Source organism: Sminthopsis crassicaudata, chromosome 3 (genome assembly GCF_048593235.1).
Source record: "Sminthopsis crassicaudata isolate SCR6 chromosome 3, ASM4859323v1, whole genome shotgun sequence".
Lineage (NCBI taxonomy): Eukaryota > Metazoa > Chordata > Mammalia > Dasyuromorphia > Dasyuridae > Sminthopsis > Sminthopsis crassicaudata.
The window spans coordinates 5,889,111-5,914,197 of record NC_133619.1 but is presented as its reverse complement, the minus strand read 5'-3'; the positions used below and the strand labels follow the sequence as shown (position 1 = coordinate 5,914,197).

The 25,087-nt window shown below is 41.5% G+C and overlaps 1 protein-coding gene across 1 annotated transcript in view; it reads right to left on the bottom strand.

Annotated features, from left to right (window-relative positions):
- Positions 1–25,087, bottom strand: part of P3H2 (prolyl 3-hydroxylase 2) — a 124,954-nt gene that overhangs the window by 21,125 nt on the left and 78,742 nt on the right. The window contains exons 2-4 of the mRNA XM_074297877.1: positions 6,640–6,783; positions 4,835–5,024; positions 2,883–3,014 (exon numbers count right to left, since the gene is read on the bottom strand). Of these exons, the coding sequence (XP_074153978.1) occupies positions 2,883–3,014; positions 4,835–5,024; positions 6,640–6,783 (466 nt within the window). The remainder of the gene's footprint in view (positions 1–2,882; positions 3,015–4,834; positions 5,025–6,639; positions 6,784–25,087) is intronic.

The window sequence follows — 25,087 nt, the reverse complement described above, 5'->3', positions numbered from 1 at the left end:
GCAGTGTCATGAAAACAAAGAGAAGGGGGTCAAGATCAAGAGAGAAGGTGAAGGGCAGCCCAGAGCCTTGACACAGAGTTCAGCCAAGGAAGGAAAAGCTACCCACGACAATAATTGGCAGGGATGGCCAGATCAAGCAATGATTTTTTAACGCTAAGAGAAGGCACTGGGAAAGGAGCCAATAGAAGAGGAAAGTTTGAAGATCTGAGAGAGAATAGTGAAAAAAATCTGCCAGAGAGGACAAGTGGGATTGGACCGAAGGCGGATGCCCAGGGGTTTACATCAGTGAGAAGTACCATTCCTCCTTTTATGTTGTAGTGAGGGTCGGGTAGAGATTGCATAACATTAATTAGTAATAATCACTTAATAAGGAATTATTGACCAACTTCCAATAGAAGAGAACACTTCAAGCCATTGTGTTCTCTTGGACATTTTGGGATTTCTTTTTGTGCTGTCATATGATATGGATACTATAGTCCATCCCAGTTTCTCAGGCTAGTAATGTATGCATTTATACTTTGGCAAGCAGGGCCAAATGATAGCCCGATCCCCTGTATTTATATAGCATGGTATGACCCCCCCTCCCACTGGGGAAGACTCCTTTTCAAGCAGAATACATATTGTATTAAATATGGTTTACTTGGACCTTTTTTGTGTAGAAGTTGAGGTACACCTTTTCACTAAAGAACGGCTGGTTCTATTTTCACAGGGTGGGTGCTGACTTTCCAGATTTTCTTTCCTTTTTGTCACTTATTCACTTATTATTATAACTGGATTCCCCTGAGATGCTCTCAAACACCAGATTCTCCCAATGTCCTCCTTTTTCAGAATAATTATTAATATGTTCACTGGGCAGGTCATCCACCCTGAGATGATTATAGTCTTTAAAGGTCTCTGAATATAACATTAGTCATCCTTGGGCTAGTTCTGAGAAATTATCCACTTTTCCTTCAGAAAACAGCCATCTCATTCTAAAGCCATTCATGGTCTTGAAGATGTCCCAAGATTAACTGCCCCCAAAGACCAATACTTGTGAGTTCAAATGTCCACATGCCCCATCATTTGGACTTTTGCCACTTAGCTCTCCTCAGTCTTCGAGGCTCCAAAAATGAGATTAATAAAAAGATGTGACACGAGACCGAAGCTTCAATATAAGTAAAGGGAATCTGTCTTCAAAATGCATTAGCATAAATGAGGAAGAGTTCTCCTACGTCCCTCTGGGTGGGTACCTGATGGATGTTTATTGCGTTTATGCCAGTGGAGCTCCCCGGACCCAAGTGAATGTGCCTTTTCTTGGAACCACCGATGGGGGCTTGGCAGCTTTCCCTTCTCCGTCTGAGATCTCGAGGGCTATAATACCTCTGCACAAATCCCACAGTAATGTGTGGGTGCTGGGCTTCACCTCCAATCTCCCTGGACTCAGAAGTAAATGTGTGCCATATAAGTATTTATTCGAGGTGATTTGCTGGAAAACATTGGGATGCTGTTCGCCTCTCCAAAGCATCAATCGGCCTCTTGAAAGTAAGATGATAAAACCTTCAGACTACTAAGGCAATGACTTTTTTTTTAAAGACATTTTAAAAAAATCTATATTCTAGAACTCACTTTTTTGACAAATAATGTCCAACGTCTGACTGACTGTGCATTAAGTACCTGGAGAAGAAACTGTATTTTGTTTTTTTGGCCAGAAAAAGCTTATGGGAATAGGCTAAAATCCATACTCTGCCTTGGTATTTGGGAGATATGTGCTCTTTTTTATGTACCTCAAGTGAATATGACTAAGAAAGATGCTGTTACTGTTTTGTTTGTTTTGTTTTGTTTTTCTTCCCAGATTATTTTTAGCTTCCAAATACAATCCTTCCTTTGCAACAACAACAACAACAACAACAAAATTCATTTCTGCACATATATATTGTACCTAGGATATACTATAAGATATTTAATATGTATGGGAATGCCTGCCATCCAGGGGAGGGGGTGGAGGGAAGGAGGGGAAAAATTTGGAACAGAAGGGAGTACAAGGGATAATGTTTTTAAAAAAATTACCTATGCATATGTACTATCAAAGAAAATGTTATAATTATAAAAATTAATAAATTTAGGCCTTTCTGATTCAAAAAAGAAAGAAAGAAAGATGCTGTTACAAGCTGGTTTTCCTGATGCAAACTATAAAGTGATTCCAGGAAGCAAGAAAACCCATATTATACACATAATGGCAATGACATTGATGGGACAATCACCTGATACAGGGACAAGGCACATAGCTGCCCAGAAGCCTTGGTTTACAGTATGAAGGAATCATAGAGATCACTTAGTCTAACCCCCGTACATTATAAATGAAAAAAAAAGAGAATTTGGGTCTTGGAGGGGATCTTGGTAGCCTGCTGGTAAAGATCAGTCTCCTCTACAGTATATAGCACAATTGGTCAGTTATCCCTGGCTTGGTGATATCCAAGAAGGAGGAGATTCCTTCCAGTCTCATTGGTAGATTTTCCTGACGTGAAGCTTAAATTTCCCCTTTGTAATATTTCCCCATCACTTCTTCGGCCATCTTAGGCCGAGCAGAGCAAGTGAAATCCTCATGAAGCCTTGCATATAGCGCTTCCATCCATCACCCTCCAATGGACCGAAGGCAAGGTCAGTCAGCGCAATGACTCCCTCCTCTGTGGGAGAGCCCAGTGTCAGTCCCATATCCTGTCCCGTGGCACCCAGAGCTTAACATTTTGGGGCTGGAGATGTCTTATCACCTCAACTCCTTCTTTGTCCTGAGCTCTCTGCCTCTCTGGAGGCAGTTTGCAATCCCACCAAAGCCTCCTCCTGTCTCACATGGAGTTTGCTTTCCCCTGAAAGACCCTAAAAAATGCCCGAGCACATTACCTTACCTTGATAATAGGAGAATTGTAAGTAGTCATAGTGAAGGGGCAGGAAGTTCTCAATGGGAGAGAGCTGGCCAGGCCACGTGGCGAGGTCCCTCACACATTCATGCTCACAGATCAGACGCTGGGAATACAGGCCTGCCAAGGGGGATGGAACAGCCCAGTGAGAAGAGGGCATCTGGTAGGATGGTACCTACCCACTTTCAACACCCACTTTCTATTTCATTTTGTAATTTCCCTGACCCAGATTTCTTAAAACTGCTCTTGAATGCAGTTTATGTTTAAACAAAATCAATTTAAAATTTAAAATAATTTCATTCTGAGGAGTTTGTTTTTTAGGCTATTTTTTTTTTTCAGTTTCTCATCTCCCTTGGGAGGTATGTGACCATGAAGAATCATTTAACCTGTGTACACTTAGTTTTCTCATCCTTAAAATGGGAATAATAATGCTTGCTAATTTTGGACAAGCATGTCCTAATAGGGAGTCCTGAATAAGCAAATATTTTCACCCAATGTTCAACAAATCACTTTATTTTGCTACTTATTTGTAAATCACATGGAAATTCCTTACCATTTTAGCTCTCAACACCTCAAAAAATAGAGCACCTGTGTCAGAGAACTCCATACAAATCCTGGCTTTTCTCCTGTGGCCATTTCACAGGGATTAGTTTTGGAGCCTTGGAAGCTGACTTATTCCTCCCCTTTTTAAAATGCGTCCCTGGGAAATGACAGCTTTGTCCAAGGCAGTCAACAACATTGCCCCCAGTTCTTCATCTATCAAGTGAAATTGATGACAATGTACCAAATTTCCTATAACTTTAAGTGGCTTCCAAAGAGCTTAGGGCCCACAGGCCCCTCCCATAATCAAAGGAATCGGATTATCTTTCCAATTTACATCCCAGCAATCTATGAAAGTTCTGGATGCCTCATTGTGATATATGGATAACCCTGTATTCTTTCTATCTCTTACAAATCTATCCCAGCTGGAAGGGCTTCAGGTGTAGACCTGGGGCTGGCCACATTTGAGGACAGAATGTTACAAGGATTGGTCACATTGACCACCATGACTCTTGAAGACCATTCATCTAGTCAAGAAACTGTGCCCTGAATCAAGGGAGGGAATATGAGCACATACAACTCCACAAAACTACAGTAAATAAAAATAAACTACAGTAAATACAAATAAAAGCTACAGTAAAAATATAAAAATAAATAAATAAAAAGTGATGTAATGGAGCATTCTAGAAATCACAAGATGTCTCATCATTGTCCCTCCCTTCCTTCCTCTTCTGACCTGAGTCCCCACCCAAATACAATGGTGGGAGTGGTAGGGTGGCTGAAAGAATATAGGAGTAAGACTATGGGAGTTGGAGTCTGGGTCTGAGGCGTGTATGTTCTTAGCAAGTCAATTGTCACTGAATTTCAATCTGGGAACCCAGAGGACAGGACTAGAAAACTTCCTGAATCTTATTCCTCTCTACTATTTTGAGAATTAAAACTGTTTCCTCCAGGGGCAGCTAGGTGGCAAGATGGATAGAACACCAGCCCTGAATTCAGGCCTCAGACACTTAACACTTTCTAGCTGTGTGACCCTGGGCAAGTCACTTAGCCCCAGCCTCAGGAAAACAAACAAACAAACAAAAAACAAACAAACCAAAAAAAAAAAAAAAACAAAAAACTGTTTCTTCCAAATAGCTCATTCTTGACCCAGCAAATGGCACCCATCAAAGTGAAGCTACCCAGAGAATGAAGAATTGTTGCTACAAAAAGCTTAAAGGCTGGAGGATTTTACCATTAATTCTATACCCTTGGGTCATAGCCACTTAATCTCTCTAGACCTCAGTTTCCTTATGTGTGAAATAGGATTTCTGAACTAAATAGGATTTCTGAACTAAGTTATCATTAAAGTCCCTTCCATCTTCAATATCACCTCCTATGAATCAAACAAAAAGTCCCACCTGCGATGACTTCATAGAAGCCTTCAGTCTTTTCTAGACGCTCATCGTCGCCATAGTTCTGGGACCATTCACATAAAACCCGGCATTCCCTATCTGCCTTGAAATATTCCTTTAAAGCTCGTTCAAAGGATTCAATGGCCAATGGGAAGTCATCGGCTTCGTAATATTCCACTGCTTCCCGGTAATACTCCTGCAAAGAAATACTTGTTAGTACCATTGGCGAGAGTGAGAATTGGGAGGAACGATGGCACATTAAAAGCTTTGAGATCCCTCCGATCCCCCGGGTCACACAAGAAAAGCAGGGGTATGGCTTGCGTTAGTGTTTTTCAATATTATGGAAAAGACAGCAACTTCTCAGCAATGGGTCTGAAATCATAAATAAGGGCCTAATGAACAAACCACGCCTAGGAGCTACAAGTAGCTACCAGTAGCTTTGCTCAGGTGCCATCTCATTGGGATTGAGACCCTTCTCTTCCACTCTTATGCAGTGAATCCCTCATTTCTGTTATTTGTCATGTATCTCATCAGGAGAGGTCTTAACGCACAGGAAATCTCTGATGTCCAATCACTGAGCCACATTGCCCGAGGTAAGCCATGCAGTCTCCCAGGATGCAACCAATTCCCTAATACTGGGAACTTTGGAGAAGGTGCCAACTTGACCTCCTCCGTAAAAGCTGTCTCTTCATCGGGATCCCCAGACTGGCCCAAGATCATCTCAACAGCTCTATCCCCCAAATGCATCTTTTCCCACTACCCAGACTTCCAGGTTCTGTGGTGTGACTTCTTGAGCTCTCCAGGTTTGGTCTAGTCTCAGAATCTGTTTTTCTAGAAGGCTTTTTTGGTTGCAGAGAACTAGGAAAATCCATTATTCATTGTTTGTAGAATTTTAAAAAACTTATCTTTGATATATATATTATTATTATTAAAATTATTTATCTCTGCTGTGTCCTAGGTTCCCTTAGCAGATTACTGAAGACTAAGGATTCTTTCTATGTGTTTTTTTTTGTTTGTTTTTTTTTCCTGAGGCAATTGGGGTTAAGTGACTTGCCCAGGGATCACACAGTTAGGAAGTGTTGTGTCTGAGACCAGATTTGAACTGAGGTTGTCCTGACTTCAGGATTGGTACTCTATGCACTGAGCCACCTGGCTGCCCCTCTATCAATCTTTTCAAAGGCAAGTGGTTATTAAGGAAAGAAATTCTATTAAAATTCATATATGGATTTTTTTTTTTAATTCAAAAAGATCATGGAACAAGCAGGTTAAACAAAACAAAACAACAACAGAAACCCACAAAGTCTTGCTATAGTAAGCTCATTTTGGTCAATCTATTCTCTCTTATTTTCAAGTCTTTCCTCTCTCTTTCTCCATAGCCACTATCAAAGACTCAGAAAAATTACCCCCTTACAGTAGTTGAAAGATGCCAATCTCTCTCTCTCTCTGTCTCTGTCTCTGTCTTTCTGCCTGTGTCTCTCTTTGTGTGTCTTTCTGTTTGTCTCTGTCTCTGTCTCTCTCTCCCGTCTCTGTCAGTGTGTACATGTGTCTCTGTGCCTCTCTCTCTGTCTCTCTCTCTGTCTCTCTCTCTCTCTCTCTCTCTCTGTCTCTCTCTGTCTCTCTCTCTCTGTCTCTCTCTGTCTCTCTCTTTCTCTCTCTCTCTCTCTTTCTCTCTGTCTCTTTCTCTCTCTTTCTCTCTGTCTCTTTCTCTCTCTGTGTGTCTCTCTCTCCCTGTCTCTCTCTCTGTCTCTTTCTTTCTCTCTCTTTTTCTTCCTGCTTCCCTCCTTCCCTCCCTCCCTCCCCCTTTCACTCACCAGATGGGGTTGGGCTTCTCGGTCCACCAGCTTGGCTCCTCCCCCCGTTTCAGTATTCCCATCATGAGAAGGGACTTCCATGTGCTCAGGATTGGCCATTAGGAAAGTATAGGCAGCTTCAGCAGCTTTTTCCATCTGGTTTATCTAGAAGAAAACACGAATGGGAAGTGGATTAATGCAGGCCGAGTAGCACAGACCAAAAAGTTCACTGGAGGAGAGAGACGGCGATAGAGACTGGGGATATGATGAGAAAGGTTTCCTAAAATGGCCCAAAACATGGGCTGAGCCCAGACAGAGCATGAGAGGTAGGATGAGGCTGGAGGCCAGGTGCACGGAGAGGAGGAGGCAGATGCCAGAGGGACTATGGGTAGAATTGATAGGACTTGGAGACAGATGGCACTCTCGTTCCCCTTCTACTGGGATAGACAACATCGAATGATGTATAAAAAAATACATAGTGGCAATGGAAGATCATCTCGGGACAAGACGTTGGGAGGTTCTGGAGTTTAGGGGCAAAGACGGATGCCCAGTTTAGGGCAATCACTGAGGCACTCCAATGATTGGAGTGGGGAGAGATTTATGGAGGAAGGAGATGGGGTCGGCCTCCTGTACAAATGGAGAGAAGGGCACACAGAGGGTGTAGAAGAGAAGCAGATAAGCACTTACCCTACAATGTACAAGGTATCATAAAAAGCATTTTTATAAATATGATCCCATTTGTCCCTCACAACGACCCTGGGAGGTAGGTTCTATTCTTATTCATATGACTATTATATTACATCACTATTACATATTATATAACATAGTGGGTAATATTTGGAGCACATTATGATTTATATAATTCTCTCTTATAGTTGAGGGAACTAATCCAAGTGACTTGGCCAGGATACACAGTTAGTCATACAAGAGATGATGTTGGGGGAAACGGCGAGACTTGGCAATTGAATTCGCCGTGTGGGTCAAGAGTAATGAGACCCTGAGGTTTCAAGCCGGGATGCCCCCGACAGTAAGAGGGAAGTTTAGAAGGAGGAATCTGGGGTGAAGAAATGAGTTCTGTTTTTAGCCATGTTGGTCTTCAGAGGCCTGAGGGAAATCTCTCACAGGAAGCAGCACTGAGCTCTCTGAGAGGTGGCTCTACCTCTGGGGTCATGGGTATTTATACAGTCATGTGGGTATATAAGTGGCTCTCCTTATTCTCAGGAAATGTGTTTTAGAGATGTCAAAAATGGTGAAACTCACGGGTGTAGGGCAGTAACTGGGGAAAGGCCCTCAAGAAGGCAACTTGGAGTAGAAGGCGGGTTCGGGGTGAGGGCCTGCCGATTTGGTGGTATGGGTTGGCATGGCAACAGGTAAATATTTAAAAGAATGAACCTTGGAATGGTCACACACAAACACTCAGATACTTAACAAAATATGTCGAGTCCAGGAGCTATTAACTTGAGGTGGGGGAAGGGAGGGTCTATAAATTTTTTAAAATGGAAGCAGGACTTCAATAGAGTCAGTTTCATTTGGACGACTGTAGATTTTAGTTTCTGCATTTAAATTCATTAGTCTGAGAAGGAGTTCAAAGCTTCACTGCCAGAGAGATCCATTACTCAAAAACACGATGAGATCCTTGGTTTAGCCAAGCAGCAAACACCTCCAAAGGCTGCTCACATCCATTGGGAGCTCCAAAGTTTTGATGACCGACATCATTCTACTGCTCTTAGGCTCCCTTAACTCCCGAGGGAAAGCTGCCTGCTTCTCCAAATGGGCTGTTAAACCATCACGGGGCAGGATTCTGACTTTTGGGGTCTTTGGACTAGTTTATTTTTCAATGCCCAAGTCTTCAGGCAGATGGTCGCTCTGATAGCTCAAAAAAAGCAAATTCTGGGGTTATGACGCGGAGGTCAAGGAAATTCCTTCTCCCTGGGTTAGCTCTCCAGACCGAGACGTCCCTCAGGAAATACAGGTCAGCGGCTATAAACCTGGTCACGGTTTCCTGGGAGCTTGTTCTTTTTGTGCTCGTGTTTGAAATGGGCTAACTCTCTATACTAGAGGGTCAGCAAAAGGCCCAGAGAACATGCTCATTAAATGCACACACACACACACACACACACACACACACACACACACACACACACACTTTTATCACTAGTAAGCTCTGCCTCAACTTGCTAAGAAATAAGTTTCAGCTGTGGCCATGAGAGCTGACACAACATGTGGAAACTCTATCAACAAAAGTCATCAGTTAATGTCTCTAAAGCAGATTTTGTTGTTGATATACTCTGTACTCTATGCATTGTACCAGCTAGCCACCCAAAGGCTTCCTGACTCCAGGCCTGGAGCACTATCCACTGTACCACCCAGGGATCCAAGGGGCTTCTTACTCCTTATCTGGTGCTCTATACATTATACCAGCTAGCCAGCAAAAAACAGTTCCTGACTCCAGGCCTGCCTAGTCTCCTTTCACTCTCCAGGACTCCGTACATCTGCCTGGGGAGCCTGCAGACCTCTCAGCCGCTTCCAAACACAGCACTTAGTAAACACTCCATGCTGCCATGGTTCTCCTGATGGCAGGAAAGGAAAGCAGACATGGCCAACAGCCAGGTCACTCTCCTCTTCCCTCATTCTCTCAAGTTCCATCATTGCTACTCAGTTCAAGATAAAACAAGTCATAAATTTCAAGCTGAACCAAACTTGAGACTATCTAGTCCAATCTCCTCCATTTTACAGATGAGGAAACTGAGAGTAACTTGCTGAGGTCAGACAAGAAGTCCACAATTGAACCACTATAGAAAACCAGGTCTTGTAATTCAAAGCCGTAAGTCCCTGAGATGATGCAATAAACATTTACTAGCCGTGTGACTCCAGGCCAGTCACTTTGCCCTTTTTGTCTCCGTTTCCTCATCTGTCAACTGATCTAGAGAAGCAAATGGCCAACCACTTCTGTATCTGGATGCGATGGACACTTACTAGCCTTGTGACCCCAGGCCAGTCACTTTACCCTTTTTGTCTCCGTTTCCTCATCTGTCAACTGATCTAGAGAAGCAAATGGCCAACCATTTCTGTATCTGGATGCGATGGACACTTACTAGCCTTGTGACTCCAGGCCAGTCACTTTGCCCTTTTTGTCTCCGTTTCCTCATCTGTCAACTGATCTAGAGAAGCAAATGGCCAACCACTTCTGTATCTGGATGCGATGGACACTGACTAGCCTCGTGACCCCAGGCCAGTCACTTTACCCTTTTTGTCTCTGTTTCCTCATCTGTCAACTGATCTAGAGAAGCAAATGGCCAACCATTTCTGTATCTGGATGCGATGGACACTTACTAGCCTCGTGACCCCAGGCCAGTCACTTTGCCCTTTTTGTCTCCGTTTCCTCATCTGTCAACTGATCTAGAGAAGCAAATGGCCAACCACTTCTGTATCTGGATGCGATGGACACTGACTAGCCTTGTGACCCCAGGTCAGTCACTTTGCCCTTTTTGTCTCCGTTTCCTCATCTGTCAACTGATCTGGAGAAGCAAATGGCCAACCACTTCTGTATCTGTCAAGGAATTCCGGAATGGGATTACAGAGAGTCAGATACAACTGAACAGCAAGAACTCAAAACTCTGTTAACAGGAAACAGGCCCCATAGTTTCCCCAAGAAGCACCCAGACGTGCATATTTAAAATATTTTGAGAATAAAGGGGAAAACAATGCACAACTCTGAGCTCCAACAAAGTGCCTACAAAATATCCAGGAGTCACTAATGTGACTCAAACCTCAGAAATCACAAAAGAGAGAGGGAAATGGTCTGGTAAAATACACAGATAAAATACAAGTAAAATACAGCAGATCCTGGATTTGGACTGGGGTCTTCTGACACAAAATTTTCATTAACAGACAATAGCAGTTCTTGAGCTTTTTAGTATCATGGATCCCCTTAGCAGGCTGAGGACGCGCTCTTAGAGAAACCTCAAATTGATAGCTTTATAAAGGAAATTCCTTATACTGAAATGCAATTATCCAAATTTTATTTTAAAAATAGGCAATAGCCCTGCTACAGGTCATTCAACATCCTCTATGAGAGCCCCCCACTTCTATCTTTTTGTAGAGTTGTAGATTTTATACATTTTGCTCTTCAAAGATCTTACTACTCTTGGCTATTAAAAAAAAAGAATTTCTTTTCTCTCTATTGACAATCTCTAGTATCTGGTCACATAAAGCCAGTTCCATTCAATCCAATCCGATGACCACTTTGGAAGCTCAGTTCCCAAGTCATGAAGACCTGTGTCCTCCCTTTGACATATCCTGGTTGTGGGACCTGCTCCCTCCACAGTGAACCCCAGAATTCCCTAGGATTATTAATGAAGAATCATTGATTGTCTACACTAACTAGGGGATTTCTCTCCCCCAAAGTTCCTCAGTTCTATGAAAAATCATAAACCCTAACCTTCCCACCCCACTAAAAAAATATCCTGTCATATTGTGGTGATGTAATTTCAGTAAAAGGAATCCAACGTCTGCTCCCAGAGAGTTATATGCTACTGGAAGATATGATGAGCACATAAATCACTATATATTGAGCAAATATAAAGAAATGTTTGAGGTTCTGGGGAGCCCTGGCAGCTTGTGGGGATAAGAAAGCCTTGTGGGAGGTCCTGAGCTAAGCAGTGAAGGAAAGCAGGGAACCAAGAAGGTTCCATGAGCTTGGTGGTGGAGGTGGGGCCTTCTGTTTGGAAGCATCGTGTTCACTGGAGGGGATCTGGGTTCTAAAAGATGGCAAAGTTCAAGGTTTTGTCTCCTCCTACTTCTTTATTCCCAATTCAGTGAACAAGGCAGTAGATCCACAGATAGCCTGTCCCTTTCCCATAGTAGGATTTGTTAGCACCAGCTCAGTTTGGACAAGTTCTGATTTGAAAGGACAGAGAAGGGGTGGGCAAATCTCCCAGACGGCAGAGTTTACATAATGGCAAATGCTGACTGTGACCCCTAAGTTAAAATCTTTCCAGCTTATATTTGTTGAATTGTATTTTTCTCAGAGTGACTCCAGAAACTTTCAGAGTTCTATGCTCTTAAGCTAAGGATCGCTTTGTTATTTTAAACTCATATTTCTCCAGCACTTGTCTAATTCCCCAGAAATGTGCCTAAAGAGCTCCCCATTCATCATCTATGTCCTGCTTTTTATTATTATTCAGCAAATCCAAAAGGACAATTCAATAGGATGTTAAAAGAACCTTTGAAAGAATGGTCAGTAGGATCTGGAATGAACTTTCCAAAGAAAGGATGAGCACTGTCACATGAGCTTCTTAACTGGACATAAGCAAGTCTGGAAAATTATCTTGTACTGGCCAACACCATCGTTCTTCCAATCCAAACCATATTACTTTAGAAAACTCCTTGCCAATTCCAAAGTAAAGAACATTTACATAAAAGTGTGAGTCATTGAATCAGAATTTTAGGGCCATAAGAAACTTCTGAGAATACTCTTATTTTTAATAAGCTGGAAAGTGAAGGTTCCCTAATATTGCTCCATGGGAAACTTTAGAGATGTAGCATTGGGCACTGAAAAGGAAAATGTTCGTGCCAAAATCCAAACTTATCTTTGAGTTTGAGGGACCAGTTACATTTATCTTATTCTGGGGCCACTAGGTGGCGCAGTGGATAGAGCACCAGCCTTGAATTCAGGAGGACCCGAGTTCAAATCTGGTCTCAGACACTTAACACTTCCTAGCTGTGTGACCCTGGGCAAGTCACTTAACCCCAGCCTCAAAAAAAAAAAAAAAAAAAAAAAAGATAAAAATATTACATTTATCTTATTCTACCAAAATGATTCATAGAAAGTGTTTCTAGTATTTCACTATGTAAATCAGTATTGGTGAAGAAGGGGCGTAAAGGAAGAGGGGTGGTCAAATGGGGAAAGTGAAGAATTACAGATCAATAGTGTTCCCCTCCATGGGTATAAATGATATATATGAGAATGAATGAGTTTGAAAGGGAGAGAGAGAAAGAGACAGAGAAAGAGACACACTGAAAGGCATAGAGACAGAAGTAGAAACAAAGCTAGAGAGAGAGACACAGAGAGAATGAATTTAACTTAGAATACCAAGAATACTCAAGGAAGGTTCTCAGCACACATTTAGATCCTTTGTTATGAACTTATAGGGATCATGAGCAATATGGATATGGACAGATTGCTAAAGGGAAGTTCCAAATTGATCAGATCACAGATTTATAGACATCTTTTTTCCTCTCTCCATTTCCCCCCTGTACACTGGAGAAAGTGTTATTTACACAAACAGACAGTAATAAAATTGCTACAGAGACACATTTCCCAAAGAGCAATCGGCATCCACGACTTTCTTGATCCACAGAATCCTATCTCGCTATCTTTGCCCAGGCTGCAAGGTCCATACCTGAAATGCTTCTTCTCCTGACCTCTGCCTCTTGAATTCTTTAGCTTCCTTTAAGGCTCATCTTAAATATCTCTCTCTTGGACATTATCCAACCCCTCAGGTGTCAATCCCCTCCCCGTCTGCTCTGTAAATCACCTTGATTTCTTTGCTGTGCCCATCCTTCAAGCCAACAGGTGTTGTTGTTGTGTCTCTCCGCCCTCCCTCCCTGGGAGAACGCAGGCTGCCGGAGGCCGAGGACCATCTCATCTTCATATTTCTATCCTGATTGACTAACTCAGCACCTGGCACGGAGCAGCAGCTTCAAAAGGGCTCTTTGATTGATTTCCTCTGGGAAAAACTTGGATGGAGAGAATGTCTGTAAAAGCCATTCCATTGGCTGCTCTCCTCGCTCTCCCCCCACCACAGTGTCTGGTGGCTTAATGTCTGCCCACGAGTGGCTTCTTGCCCTAAGCCTTGTAGCCAAATCACAATCTAGTGCTTCCAGTTGATCACAGTACGCCAATGGGAAGCCATGGCCTGCTGACCAGCTTAGCCTGGCCAGTTTTATGCAAAAAGAGTCCAAGAACTGGAGCTTTTAGAGAAAAGTTCTCATTAAACAAAAAGCAAAATCCATCCTAATGAGGGGGGAGAGGAAGCTGGTCATTTGTAAAGTGTCTTTTTAGAAGCTACTTCAAAGGTTCAATTAGGAGATATTTACATTTTTAAAAAGCTCCCATAATTGTGAGAATGTATCCTTAAAATAGAAGCTAAAAATACCCCAAATATGCAGGCTTTGTTGGACTCAATTCTTCTGTTCTGACTTTGTCCTAGCAAGGCATCAGCCAAGATCTGGATTCTCACTCCACAGCAGGAAGATCATGCTATCTTTCACACTGACATATGTAAAGGTCAAAGCACATATGCTTCTGATTAAAGCGCATATGGATGGGAAGGTTATGAATCCATATTGTTGTTTTTTTTTTTTATTTGACAAAAGAGATTTATATTAAAGCTGAATTAACTAGAATAGAAGAGTAAGAAGCCCTTATTCACACACAAGATGTCCCCCAGGGCTCTTCCAAAAAGGAAAGGCTGACCTTGGGTTACTCAGCCATTGAGGAGAAAGATGGTGGCTATAGACTGCCTCCCATTCACATCCAGCTACTGTTTTGGAAACATAGGATTTCTTTATCCTTCATCTTTGTGTTAATACTGTTGGGTAAATATCACACCTTGAAGATCACAGAGCTACCAGGTATCTTGATAAAAAATGATTACTTTTTAATATTTTAAAAATTATTTCCAAGGGATCTGATGGATGGACATGTAGCCCAAAGAAGCCGGTGATAAAATAAAAGGACCCATGTGCTTTAAAACATTCCTAGCAGTTTTATGTTTCACAGCAGCAGAGAACTAGAATCAACGTTAATGCTCACGAACTGAGCAACAGTTGAACAAATTGTGGCAAATGATATGAAGAATAAAGAGAAGCAGAGGATAAATATGAGCTGATAGAAAGTAAAATCTGTAGAACCAGGAAAAGTCGAGTTAAATCAGCAATGAATGTTGGGGAATGAAAATGAGCAAGATCTTCCCTAAAGAAGGGATATGAGGAGAATACTTTTACCACCACCCCTTCCATGCAAGGGACTGAGCCTTCCTTGGTCAAGGGTTCCTTATTTGTAAAGGATTCAATGATATCTCAGATCCCTTCTAGCTCTGAATATATGGTTCTTTGATCTGCAGAGACAGGGGATTATCGATAGAAAACCCAGCATACAATGCCGAATTCTTTTGATATATTGGTTATTTTTATTGGCTAATCGATATTTCTTCTCGTCCCAACAAACACACATTTAAAAAATATTATTTATTTTAGTGGACTGTGCCTCGAGAGAGGGAGAGGAAGTGATATTATGAGAAATGGACATGCTACAAACACAAAAATACCAATACAATTATTTTTAAAGGGTTCTTGATTGCTTCAGTCCCCCTGGGATTTTCACTAGAAAAAAAGTAAATCATTTATTTTCTTCTCCAAGTAACTCCAATTGTATGTAACTCAATGCATGAACCTCTTTATACAGCTTGACATTGTTTTGTCAAAATCCATAATATTTCCTTTTTTAAAGCCTATGTCTACTACAAAGAAACTAAGCTTCTAGAAGACATTATTATTATTATTATTATTATTATTATTATTATTATTATTATTATTAATTTCCCCACCTCGTGCATTACACATAGTAAAGACTTGCTAAATATTTGTTGAATCAAATTGAATTAAATCCTGGAGATGAACTGACTTTTTTTTCATAGCAAGTGTGGGCAAGGCTGGGAAGCTGGACCAAACTTTCTCCCACATTCTCTTCCATCTCCTCCCTCCTTCTGATGCCCATTTCATGTCCCTAGGACAGAAAAGCAGCTAAACAGCAATCAATTTCTGCCAAGGCTTTAAGCTAGTGATAGCTTGAGCAGGTCCCTGCAGAAGTATTTGCCTTTTGGGCAAGATTCATCCAAAATGGTGAATTTTCAATAAGCATTTCAGATACTGTGATAGGGGGAGGAGGATCTCTAGTCAAGGACTTCTAGCACTTTCCAAATCCTGGCTGGAAAAGCCACTCTGCTTAGGGCAGCCAGAGCTGCCTTCTGGACATGTTAGGAAAGACAATTTGCACTTAGTTTGGCTTCCGTGACAAGGCGAGGATTGACCTCATCCAGAGAAACCGTGTTTTAGGGGGATCTGAGTCATAGTTAATGTGAGGCTTGCTCTGATAACACACAGCCTGTTGGGTTAACTACCCATCCTGCTCAGCAACTCTGTTTGTCATTCTCATCTTGGAGATGGACGCTGGATCAGCCCAGTGATCAGTCGGTCAGCCACTCCCTTGCCATGACTTCGCTGGAACCGCCAGCCAACTGAATGATAGACCCCTCCCCCAAAATCCAGCCTTTCTACCTCCATCCACTCCACTCCCATCAGACTTTACAACTGCAATCTATTCTGGCTTAGAATTGGATTCCAATTGCCATCTGGGAATCAGCTGCAGAGCACTCGACTGAGCACTGGCTAAGGGCTGACAACATCTGCCCATCTTGGGAGGTTCTGAGAATCCTTTCAAATATTTATCTATAGAGAAGGCAAGCAGTAACCACATGGTCAAGGTATTGGAGGAAACCACCATGATGGAGGCTGAGAGAGAGCATCGGATTGGGAGTCCAAGCTCTAGGTCCTTTGCTTTCTAGATTGAGTTTCTAATTCTCATGGGGGGGAGGGGATTAAAAAATTCCATAAAACAAGTTATTGTTGCTAAGTTGTTTCTGTTGGGCCCAACACTTTGCGATCCCATTTGGGATATTTTTGGCAAAGATACTGCTTTTCCATTTCAATTTTCAGCTTTACCCTCAGGGAACTTACATTCTAAAGGGAGAGATATTAAAAGAGGAGCCACCACAGATGGTCATCCTTGACACTTCATGATCTTCTTTAGAAACATACTGGAGCTTACTAAAGGAAAACTACTATTGACATGAATAGCTCTGGCTGTGTCGCGAAAGAGTTGTTCCAAAAGATATCAAGGAAGTAGCACCCCCAAAAAAGGTATTGTTATTATTTATTTATTTTTGCTGAGGCAATTGGACTTGCCTATGGCTAGGAAGTATGAAATGCATGAGGTCAAATTTGAACTCAGCTCCTCCTGACTTCAGGGCTGGTACTCTATCCACTGCACCACCTAGATGCCCCCCGAAGGCATTGTTATTATTAATTATAGCTTTCTATTAATCATATCAAAGAGGATGCCAACTGACTAGAAACTGCTGAATAAACTGTGGTGATTACCAAAGAAATGGAATCTTGGGGCAGCAGAAACAATGGATATGAAGAATTCAAGTATTTAATTATTGAATTCACAATCATGTATTTAATACCTACTGTGTGCCAGGTACTGTCCTAGGTGCTGAAAATAAAATGGAAAGAATGAAATAGCCCTAGTTTCAGAGAAACAAAATAGATATAATGACCAAAATAATGTAAACAAAAAGATTTACAAATAAAATTTAAAAACAAAAATGAAAATCGAGCCTCTGAGGTCAACAGACAGAAGCACTATGAGGTATGGGGGTGAAGGATATTTTTTAAATTTTTTTTATTTTTTTATTATAGCTTTTTATTTACAAGATATATGTGCACGGGTAATTTTTCAGCATTGACAATTACAAAACCTTTTGTTCCAACTTTTCCCCTCCTTCTCCCCATGAAGGGTATTTTTAATGAGGACTTTGCTCATGAGAAGTATAAAAAGTATTGTCCATTGCACAGATGATCAGAGGAGGTGGATCAACCCTGAATCCAAAATATAATTGCATTGCCAGGTCACTTCTGGCCCCCATTTGATGTTAAGAGGCCTTGAGTACGTCATCCAAAGTGGTCAATAAACCCCCCTCTGGAGCTGAGATGGGAGGACATGGAGACTCACGGACAGTTTGCCAGCCATACTGGTCAACAGGCTTCCTTTACTATGATTCTATCCTGGGTTTAGAAGTGTGATCTTGCCTAGTTCTTAAAGAAATTGATAGGATCAGGACTTTGGCAGGGAGTAATAGTTAAGTAAGTATCACCCTGTCAAGAGTTCTTTAAAAAATTATGGTGTCTGGTGGAAAAGTATGTCATTTTCAGGATAATTGCCCTTCCACAGAGCACTCGAGCGAACAGTAACTCGTTATCCAGTGCAAAGACCATCTTTTAATCTAAACAAACCACTGATTTCACTGAGCTTCAAGAGTCAAAGTTGTTTTTATTGAAGGAAAAGTACTGCCTGAAGCCACAAGAGAAGGCCCTGCCTGGGACGCCAGGCCTCTGCTGTCAGACACTGAGGGGAGGGTTTATTTGTGGGAAGACAATTTGATCCATACGGCTACCATATGGGATAGAGTAACACGAGATAGGAAATGTAGGGCAGGGAAACAGAAGAACAACATTTGTTAATCCCCCAGAACCAACTTACTTCCCATGGAAAATATCTCCACTAGTGTTTCTGACAGACTTAACAGAAATTTTCTCAGCAACACAGGCTTGGCCTGTGACACGGTTTTGGGGAATGACTTTTCCAGGTGGGGGCTGCAAAGCAGCTTGGTGCTGGGCCACCAAGGGCTGAAAAGTCTCCACGGAAGCCAATGGATTGTTTTTAATCCCACCAATTAAGAGTCAGTCAAATGACTGTCATCACCTCATCATGTCTTCAGATAAAATGCTATTGGGTAGGAGTGCATGATGGGGAATTGAGGGAAGTGATAGGGGAGGGAGAGTAGATCTCACTCAATCTCTGACTTGTTCTGATTCTTTAAGGAGAGCAGAATTTCAGTATTTTAACATGCTCATGGAATCCAAGGATCTCTAATATGGAGTGAGAAGAAAAGAGAGAATGTGAAAGTACATGGCATCCATTCATTCACTCAATTAAATCACAAGATTGTATTTAGTGCCTACTGTGTACTGGGCTGGGGGCTGGGTATTAAAAGACAAAAAATAAAACCATTCTTGTCGGTGAGGGTCCTACATTTTACGGGAGAAGAAACAAGTACTCAGCAAAGTAAATAAAATAAATAGGAAGAATGATTTTTAAAGTAGTAGATGGGAGGTAGTCTTACAGCCCGGGGCACGGAAATCAAAGTAGGAGAAGCTATTGGAAGTAAACCTTGCAGAAAGCCAAGGATTCCAACAGGTCAGAATGCAGAAGGAGTGACTTCCAGACCTTGGGAATCACTTCTGCAAATTCCAAACCTTGGGAATCACTTCTGCAAAGCCAGAGGTGAGAGATGGAATGCTCCATACAAGGAACTGAGAGCTACAATGGGAGTTCACCGAGGAATAACTAAACTAATTATTGTCTCGTGTTTCTGGCTTCTTTCCCTGAGCTTCGTGCTAGTGAATTTGAGAGCCACTCACCAAAAGGAGGAAGGGGAGGCATTCTCAGGAAGCCAAAGCCCCTACTACTCTCTGAGCATTTCAGGTAAGAAAATGGATGAGGCTGGAATTGGGTCAACAAGTCTATACCAACCCAAAGGCATTGGGGCTACCATTGGGGCTAGAGGAGTGCTGAAGGTGCTGAAGGCCATAGGCAGATAGAAGGGGGATCAAAATGCCTCAGTTTCCAGCTTTCTCATCATCATCCCCTTCCCGCTTTCTTTCCCAGGCAGGAAATCAGTTAATTATGAATATGGTAGATTAAGGTTCAGCCAAATACCACTTTGGATCCTATGCCAGAATGAGATCTTTGATACTCCCCCCTTGGGACAAGAGGTTCATCTCAGGGATGCAGGCCTCTGGGCTCTGATCTTATAGTTGACCTGAATCTAAATCCCAACTCTGACAACTGATAACCTCTTTGGGTTTGGCCAAATCATTGTAGTTCTTGTTTGTTTATTTGTTTTTTTAAGGGGAAAGTCAGTTTGCCTCTCTGACTCCAAATCAATCATCCTATGATCACACCATCCTCAGGAAATACAAGTTGGAGGTTGGGAGGGTTTTCAAATGTACTTCAATATAGGGTAAGGAAAAAGGAGCAAAAGCTACATGAAGACTTCAGAAGAGTCCAAAGGACCAGCTGCTGGCTTGGCCACAGTGGGGACCATAATCAGATCTCCACTTCTCAGGACTCAGTTTCCTAAATAGTCAAGGGCCATTCCCTCTGCCTTTCTCCTCATTGGGAAATAGCAATCAAGGTATCACCAGGCTGAAGAGTATGTTTGGGGTAGATTTGGTGGATTTTCTAATATAATTCCATTTTATTTCCCTGAGCAGTTTTGGTGTCCAAATTCTACAGACATCCCCTAAGTTCCTCATTTTCTCTTGCTCACCACTTTTTTCCTCTTAGCCAAATTCCCAGATTCTGCTCTGAATCCAATTGCTTTCATCCCTCCATTCTGGGCCTCAGCCTTAGATATAAGCAGTCATGTAACGGGGGTAATGGAGAAATCAACATTCTCATCCATAATCTCTCTGAAAGGACAGAGTCAAGAAGCCTGAAATGAGAGTTTTCCCTCATGGTTTTTGGCACTGAGGGCTTGTACGGTTCAACCCCAGTTCCCAGGTTTGGACATAGGCTGTCATCCCCCATTAAACCCAGTCACAGTCATGAGAATGGCTCCATCACTCAGTTCATCATGTGGGTCTGATCTCCTCCAGGTTGGGCATACAGATGCCAGGAGGCCTTCTGAGTGCTTCTTGAGGATGACCAGAGCTTCTGAGACAGCACCACGACTCTAGACGGTCTCAAGGTTATGGATATGAGCTGTCATTTTTAAGGTTACTCTGGACAACAGCAGATTTAACCTAGAGGAACCATTAGCTTCCAGCAGTTAGCTGGGAATGAATTATTTATTGGAAGAGAAGGGCAAAGTCAAGATCACAATATTCACCCTTGAGAGCTCTCCCCTTTGTTTCAGTACTGATTTACTTCCATTTCTTCCATTTCTCAGCCTGAATATAAGTTCCATAACATCAAAGATTATTTTGTTTGGGTTCTTGCAAAGGGCCCAGCTCAGTGCCTTGCATATAATTGGTTGCCATGAAGTAGTTTTTCAGTCATGTCTGACTCTCTGTGACCCCATCTGGGGTTTTCTTGGCAACAGTACTGGAGTGGTTTGCCATTTTTTTCTCTAGTTCATTTAACAAATGAAGAAACTTTCACATACGAAATCATGATTAAGAAATGTTTCTTCAACTCAACTCTTTGAGGATATTAAAGCAGAAATCTACCCAGTCTCCTTTCCCCAAATCATAAACCTCAATGACTTTCTGTTACCTGTAGGAGCAGGTACAAAATCCTTTGTTTCTTTCTAAGAACCAAAATCGATCCCTTTTACCTTCTAGTCTTCTTACACATTATTCCGCTCAATGATGCTCTTCACAATCCTGTGACAATGGCCCTGTTTGCTGTACTCTCAAGAGACACTCCCTCCCTTGCTCATGCCTTATAAATGCTTATTGACTTGACTCCCATCTCCCCTCCCACCCCCTAGCTTTCCAGGCCTCCTCCAAGAATTACATAAATGATATCTTCTTCAGGAGGACTTCCCGGCCTTCTCAAGACATCTGTCTTGCTCCAGGTCAAAGACCTGGGATGTAAGTTTTGTTGTCTGACTCCATTTCTGATGTTATTTTTACAACTCGTATCAAAAAGGCTTATCTTGTAGCTCATATCAAGTCTTTAAGACTAAAGATTTTCTGAATTTTGGAGTATAGAAAAGGTTGGTGGATAAAAATCAAAACAGCAACAACCACAACCACAACAACTGATGATCTTGTGTTAATATGCTGAAATCCTTCTCCATTATATCCATCCTATCCTCTCCTTTTCCCCTTTATCCAATTATATTGTTAGTTTACAGAACATTGTCAATCAACATTGACCATTCCTAGAAGTCTTTTCACGTGTATATCTTTGGATGCGGTATTGGACATAAGACATAGCCATACCACCAAGATCCTTCTACCAGGAGAATTCATTTTCTAGCATCAGTTACCTCAGCTGCTCTCTTTCTGAAAAAAAATACTATTTTACCCAGTTTCTTATTACAAAGGATTGGAAACATCCCCAAGAAAGAGTTTAAGGTCAGCTATTGTTTTCAGAGGCTAAAGAGCGTGTCCATGGGATCCTGGAGATATGCTAACTGTACGCAGCCAAGTTGAGTATGGCAGATCAATCGACATGCTAAACTCCACTAAGATCCAAAACACAGCTGCCAACAGCAGCCCAGAAGATGCCTCGGGGAGTTTTCAAAGCCCTTCAATTGTGGCCATCCCTTCAGCCCACTCCCTGCCCATGGTGCACAGTGATGTGGTTACCACTAACCCACAGCACCACACCACAGCCCATGCTAAGTGTGGGCAAAGACACTGAGCACACTGGTACGATGGTGCTCATTTTTCTTGGAAAACCTAAGCACAATGTTGGCTCACTGGCTGACAGATGGAGGGGGAATCAGTCTGCCAGGCTATTTCCTCAAGAGCTACTCATAGACACGGAGGAAATCTTTTCCATTTTTATTGAGGCTAAATGACTTTAACTCAACAACCATTTATGAAATACATGTAACATGTATAAGTACTGAGGTCACAAAATGAAAACCATGAAGCTCCTTCAATAATGATCCCAGAGGAACAAGGTAGGTTTTTAATTTGCTTTGTCAAATAGCAGCCAAGATGAATAGGATTGCCTTGCCATTCAGAGTCTTTTCTATAAAACTCTGATCTAGTCAGCTGGGCAGGTTTCTTCTGGGTATCAGTGTTGAAAGTTCATCAAGAAGGGATTATTATCTTAGATACTGCCCTTTGATCCAACTCATAACAATCTATTTAATACCAGTAAGATTCCCATTTATTTAACCTGAAATTCTTTGACCCAAAATAACTTCCATATCTAATAATGAAAGATCTGACAAACAAAAATAAGTAAAACAACAAATAAACAAATAAAACAAACAAACAAAAAAAAAAACAACAACAACTCTTTGAGCTTCTTTCCCCTCTCAGGATCTTACCCACATAGGATTAAACCGTTCCCATGGAAATTCAGGCATAAAGAATGGGTTCCACTTCACATGGAAGATTAAGGAGACACAGGGTCTGAATACAGCAACGGACCCCAATGACTCCCACTGGGGATTGTCAAATCATGTTCTTCTCACTGGTCCTTTAATGCATCGCACTGAATAAATCTTTAACATAAAAGCATCCAAACCCCACACCTTCTTCTAAACACTCCAGTAAGCCAATAATTACTTGTGATAAAAATAACAACAGCTGACAATTAATGCTTTAAGTTTTAAATTGGATATAACTGAGATTTTTTTTTCCCTCTTTTAGATCCTTCCTAGTTATGTGGTCCTCGAAAAGACATCGAACTTATTCAGCCTCAGTTTCCTCATCTATGGAATAGGTACATGAGTTCATCATTATCATTGTAGCTAACATTTATTTAGTAGCTATTATATGTGCCAAATGCTGTATAAATATTATTCATTGATCCTTGCAATAATCTTGGGAAGTAAATACTATTATTACACTCATTTTAGAGATGAAGAACAGACAGCAACCAGATTAACTAAATTGTCCAAGTTCCCACAACTGCTAAGTGTCTGAGGTCGGGTCTTCCTGACCCCAGGTCCTGCACTCCATTTACTATGTCACCTAGTTGCTTCTTTCCTTGTCATCACAACCATCAATGAGCAGTACTCAAAGGAGGTTTGTCAAGGAGAGAGAAACTGCATGTGTGATATCTCAGTAGACAGCAAACATTTAGCATTAGCTGAATACCCGAAAAGATCCAACAGATTGGCTAAAGTTTTGTATTAAAATTGATTCTATTTCATAGAGTGACAGATGAGAAATTACTCTTATTACAAAAGCAGCTTGGAGCTCAAGCATTCAATTGGTCAAGCTTTGGGTCATTAGTAAAGACCCAGCTGTAGCCCTTGGTCATACCAGCATAACACTGATCCATAAAACCTTGAAAACAATATTAATAATAACAATAATGAGAAATACTTTTAATAATAATATCACCATTCCAAATGTTCATAATTTCCAAACTCTGTGGACTTAAAATCTTTCCACATACAGAGGCCTTACTGAAGAAATATAAGTCATGTGGATATAGGGTAAAGATCTCAAAGCACCTCCATTATCTTATTTGCTTCTGGAGGTGTAACAAGGATGCTGATCATGACTCTAAAGATGGACCGCTAGTCTCGATTTTTATTCAACCACAGGAAACAATCATTTTGTCCAAGAGGGTAAGAGTCTATATAACACCATATACTAAAAGACCATGGCAGGGTAAGTATTTGTCCCCTAGCTGTTTCTGCCCAGTTTCTATCAAACAAGAAAAGGAGAAGGATGGTTCAGTCATAAAGACAAACCTGCAAATAGGTCTACAGCATAACATATAGAGTTTACAAAGAACTCTCATTCAAACCTCACAGTAATCCTCAGGAGTAGGAATGCACTATAGGCAGGATAATCTCCATTTTACAGATGAAGAAACTGAGTCTGGGAGAAGGAACATTACTTTTCCAGGGTCACACTGCTAATTAAAATCAAAGGCAGGATTTTAAATCAGAATTTCTATCTCCAAACACAAGCTCTATTTATCTACATAGTCTGTCTTACTAGTCTGCCATGGAGAAAGTTTAGGAGTGCTTATAGCCCTATAGCAATTGAGGGACATCAGGGAAGGCTTCATGTAGAAGGCGGTGCTTAGGCTGATTCTTGAAGGAAAAGAGGGAATCTACAAAGCAGAGGTGAAGAGAGGGTGCATCCTAGTTAAGGTGGACAGCCAGGACAAAGATGTGGACACTAGAGATGCTGTGTGTGAGCAATAGAGAAAAGGTCAATTCAGGTGGATCACAGAGTGGGCGGGTGGGAATAATGTACAATGGATAAGAAATATTCATAATTTTTCAAATTGTAAACCATCCTTGCATGAGAGAGAGTGAAAGAATAAGAGAAAAAATGAGAGAGAAATGAGAAAAAGAATAAGAGAGGATGAGAAAGTGAGACACAAAATGAAAGAAAACGTGAGAGAGAATGAGAAAGAAAGAAAGGTAGACAATGAAAGAGAATAAGAGAGGATGAGAGAGAGAAAGAAAGAATGAGAGAGAAATGAGAGAATAAGAGAGTATGAGAGAAAATGAGAGTGAAAAAGAGAATAACAGAGTGAAAATAGATGAGAAAGAGAGAGAGAGAGAGAGAGAGAGAGAGAGAGAAAGAGAGAGAGAGAGAGAGAGAGAGAGAGAGAGAGAGAGAGAGAGAGAGAGAGAGAGAGAGAGAATACGCCCTTGTAACTTTATGTGCAGATCTCAGAAATCACAGTGTTTTCCAGGGATTTCAAAGAAACTATAAGTGCTTCAGCTGTTTTCTCTCAGAAGTACAATTTTTATTGCCACATAAGCCTAATCTCCACTCCTATTTAAAAATCAGCTATTTCCAATTTCACAAAAAAAGCTACTTTGTGCTGATTCAGACCCCAAATATACAGAGAAATTAGATGGGGTAACAATAAGTATGGATCTCCAATGCCCGG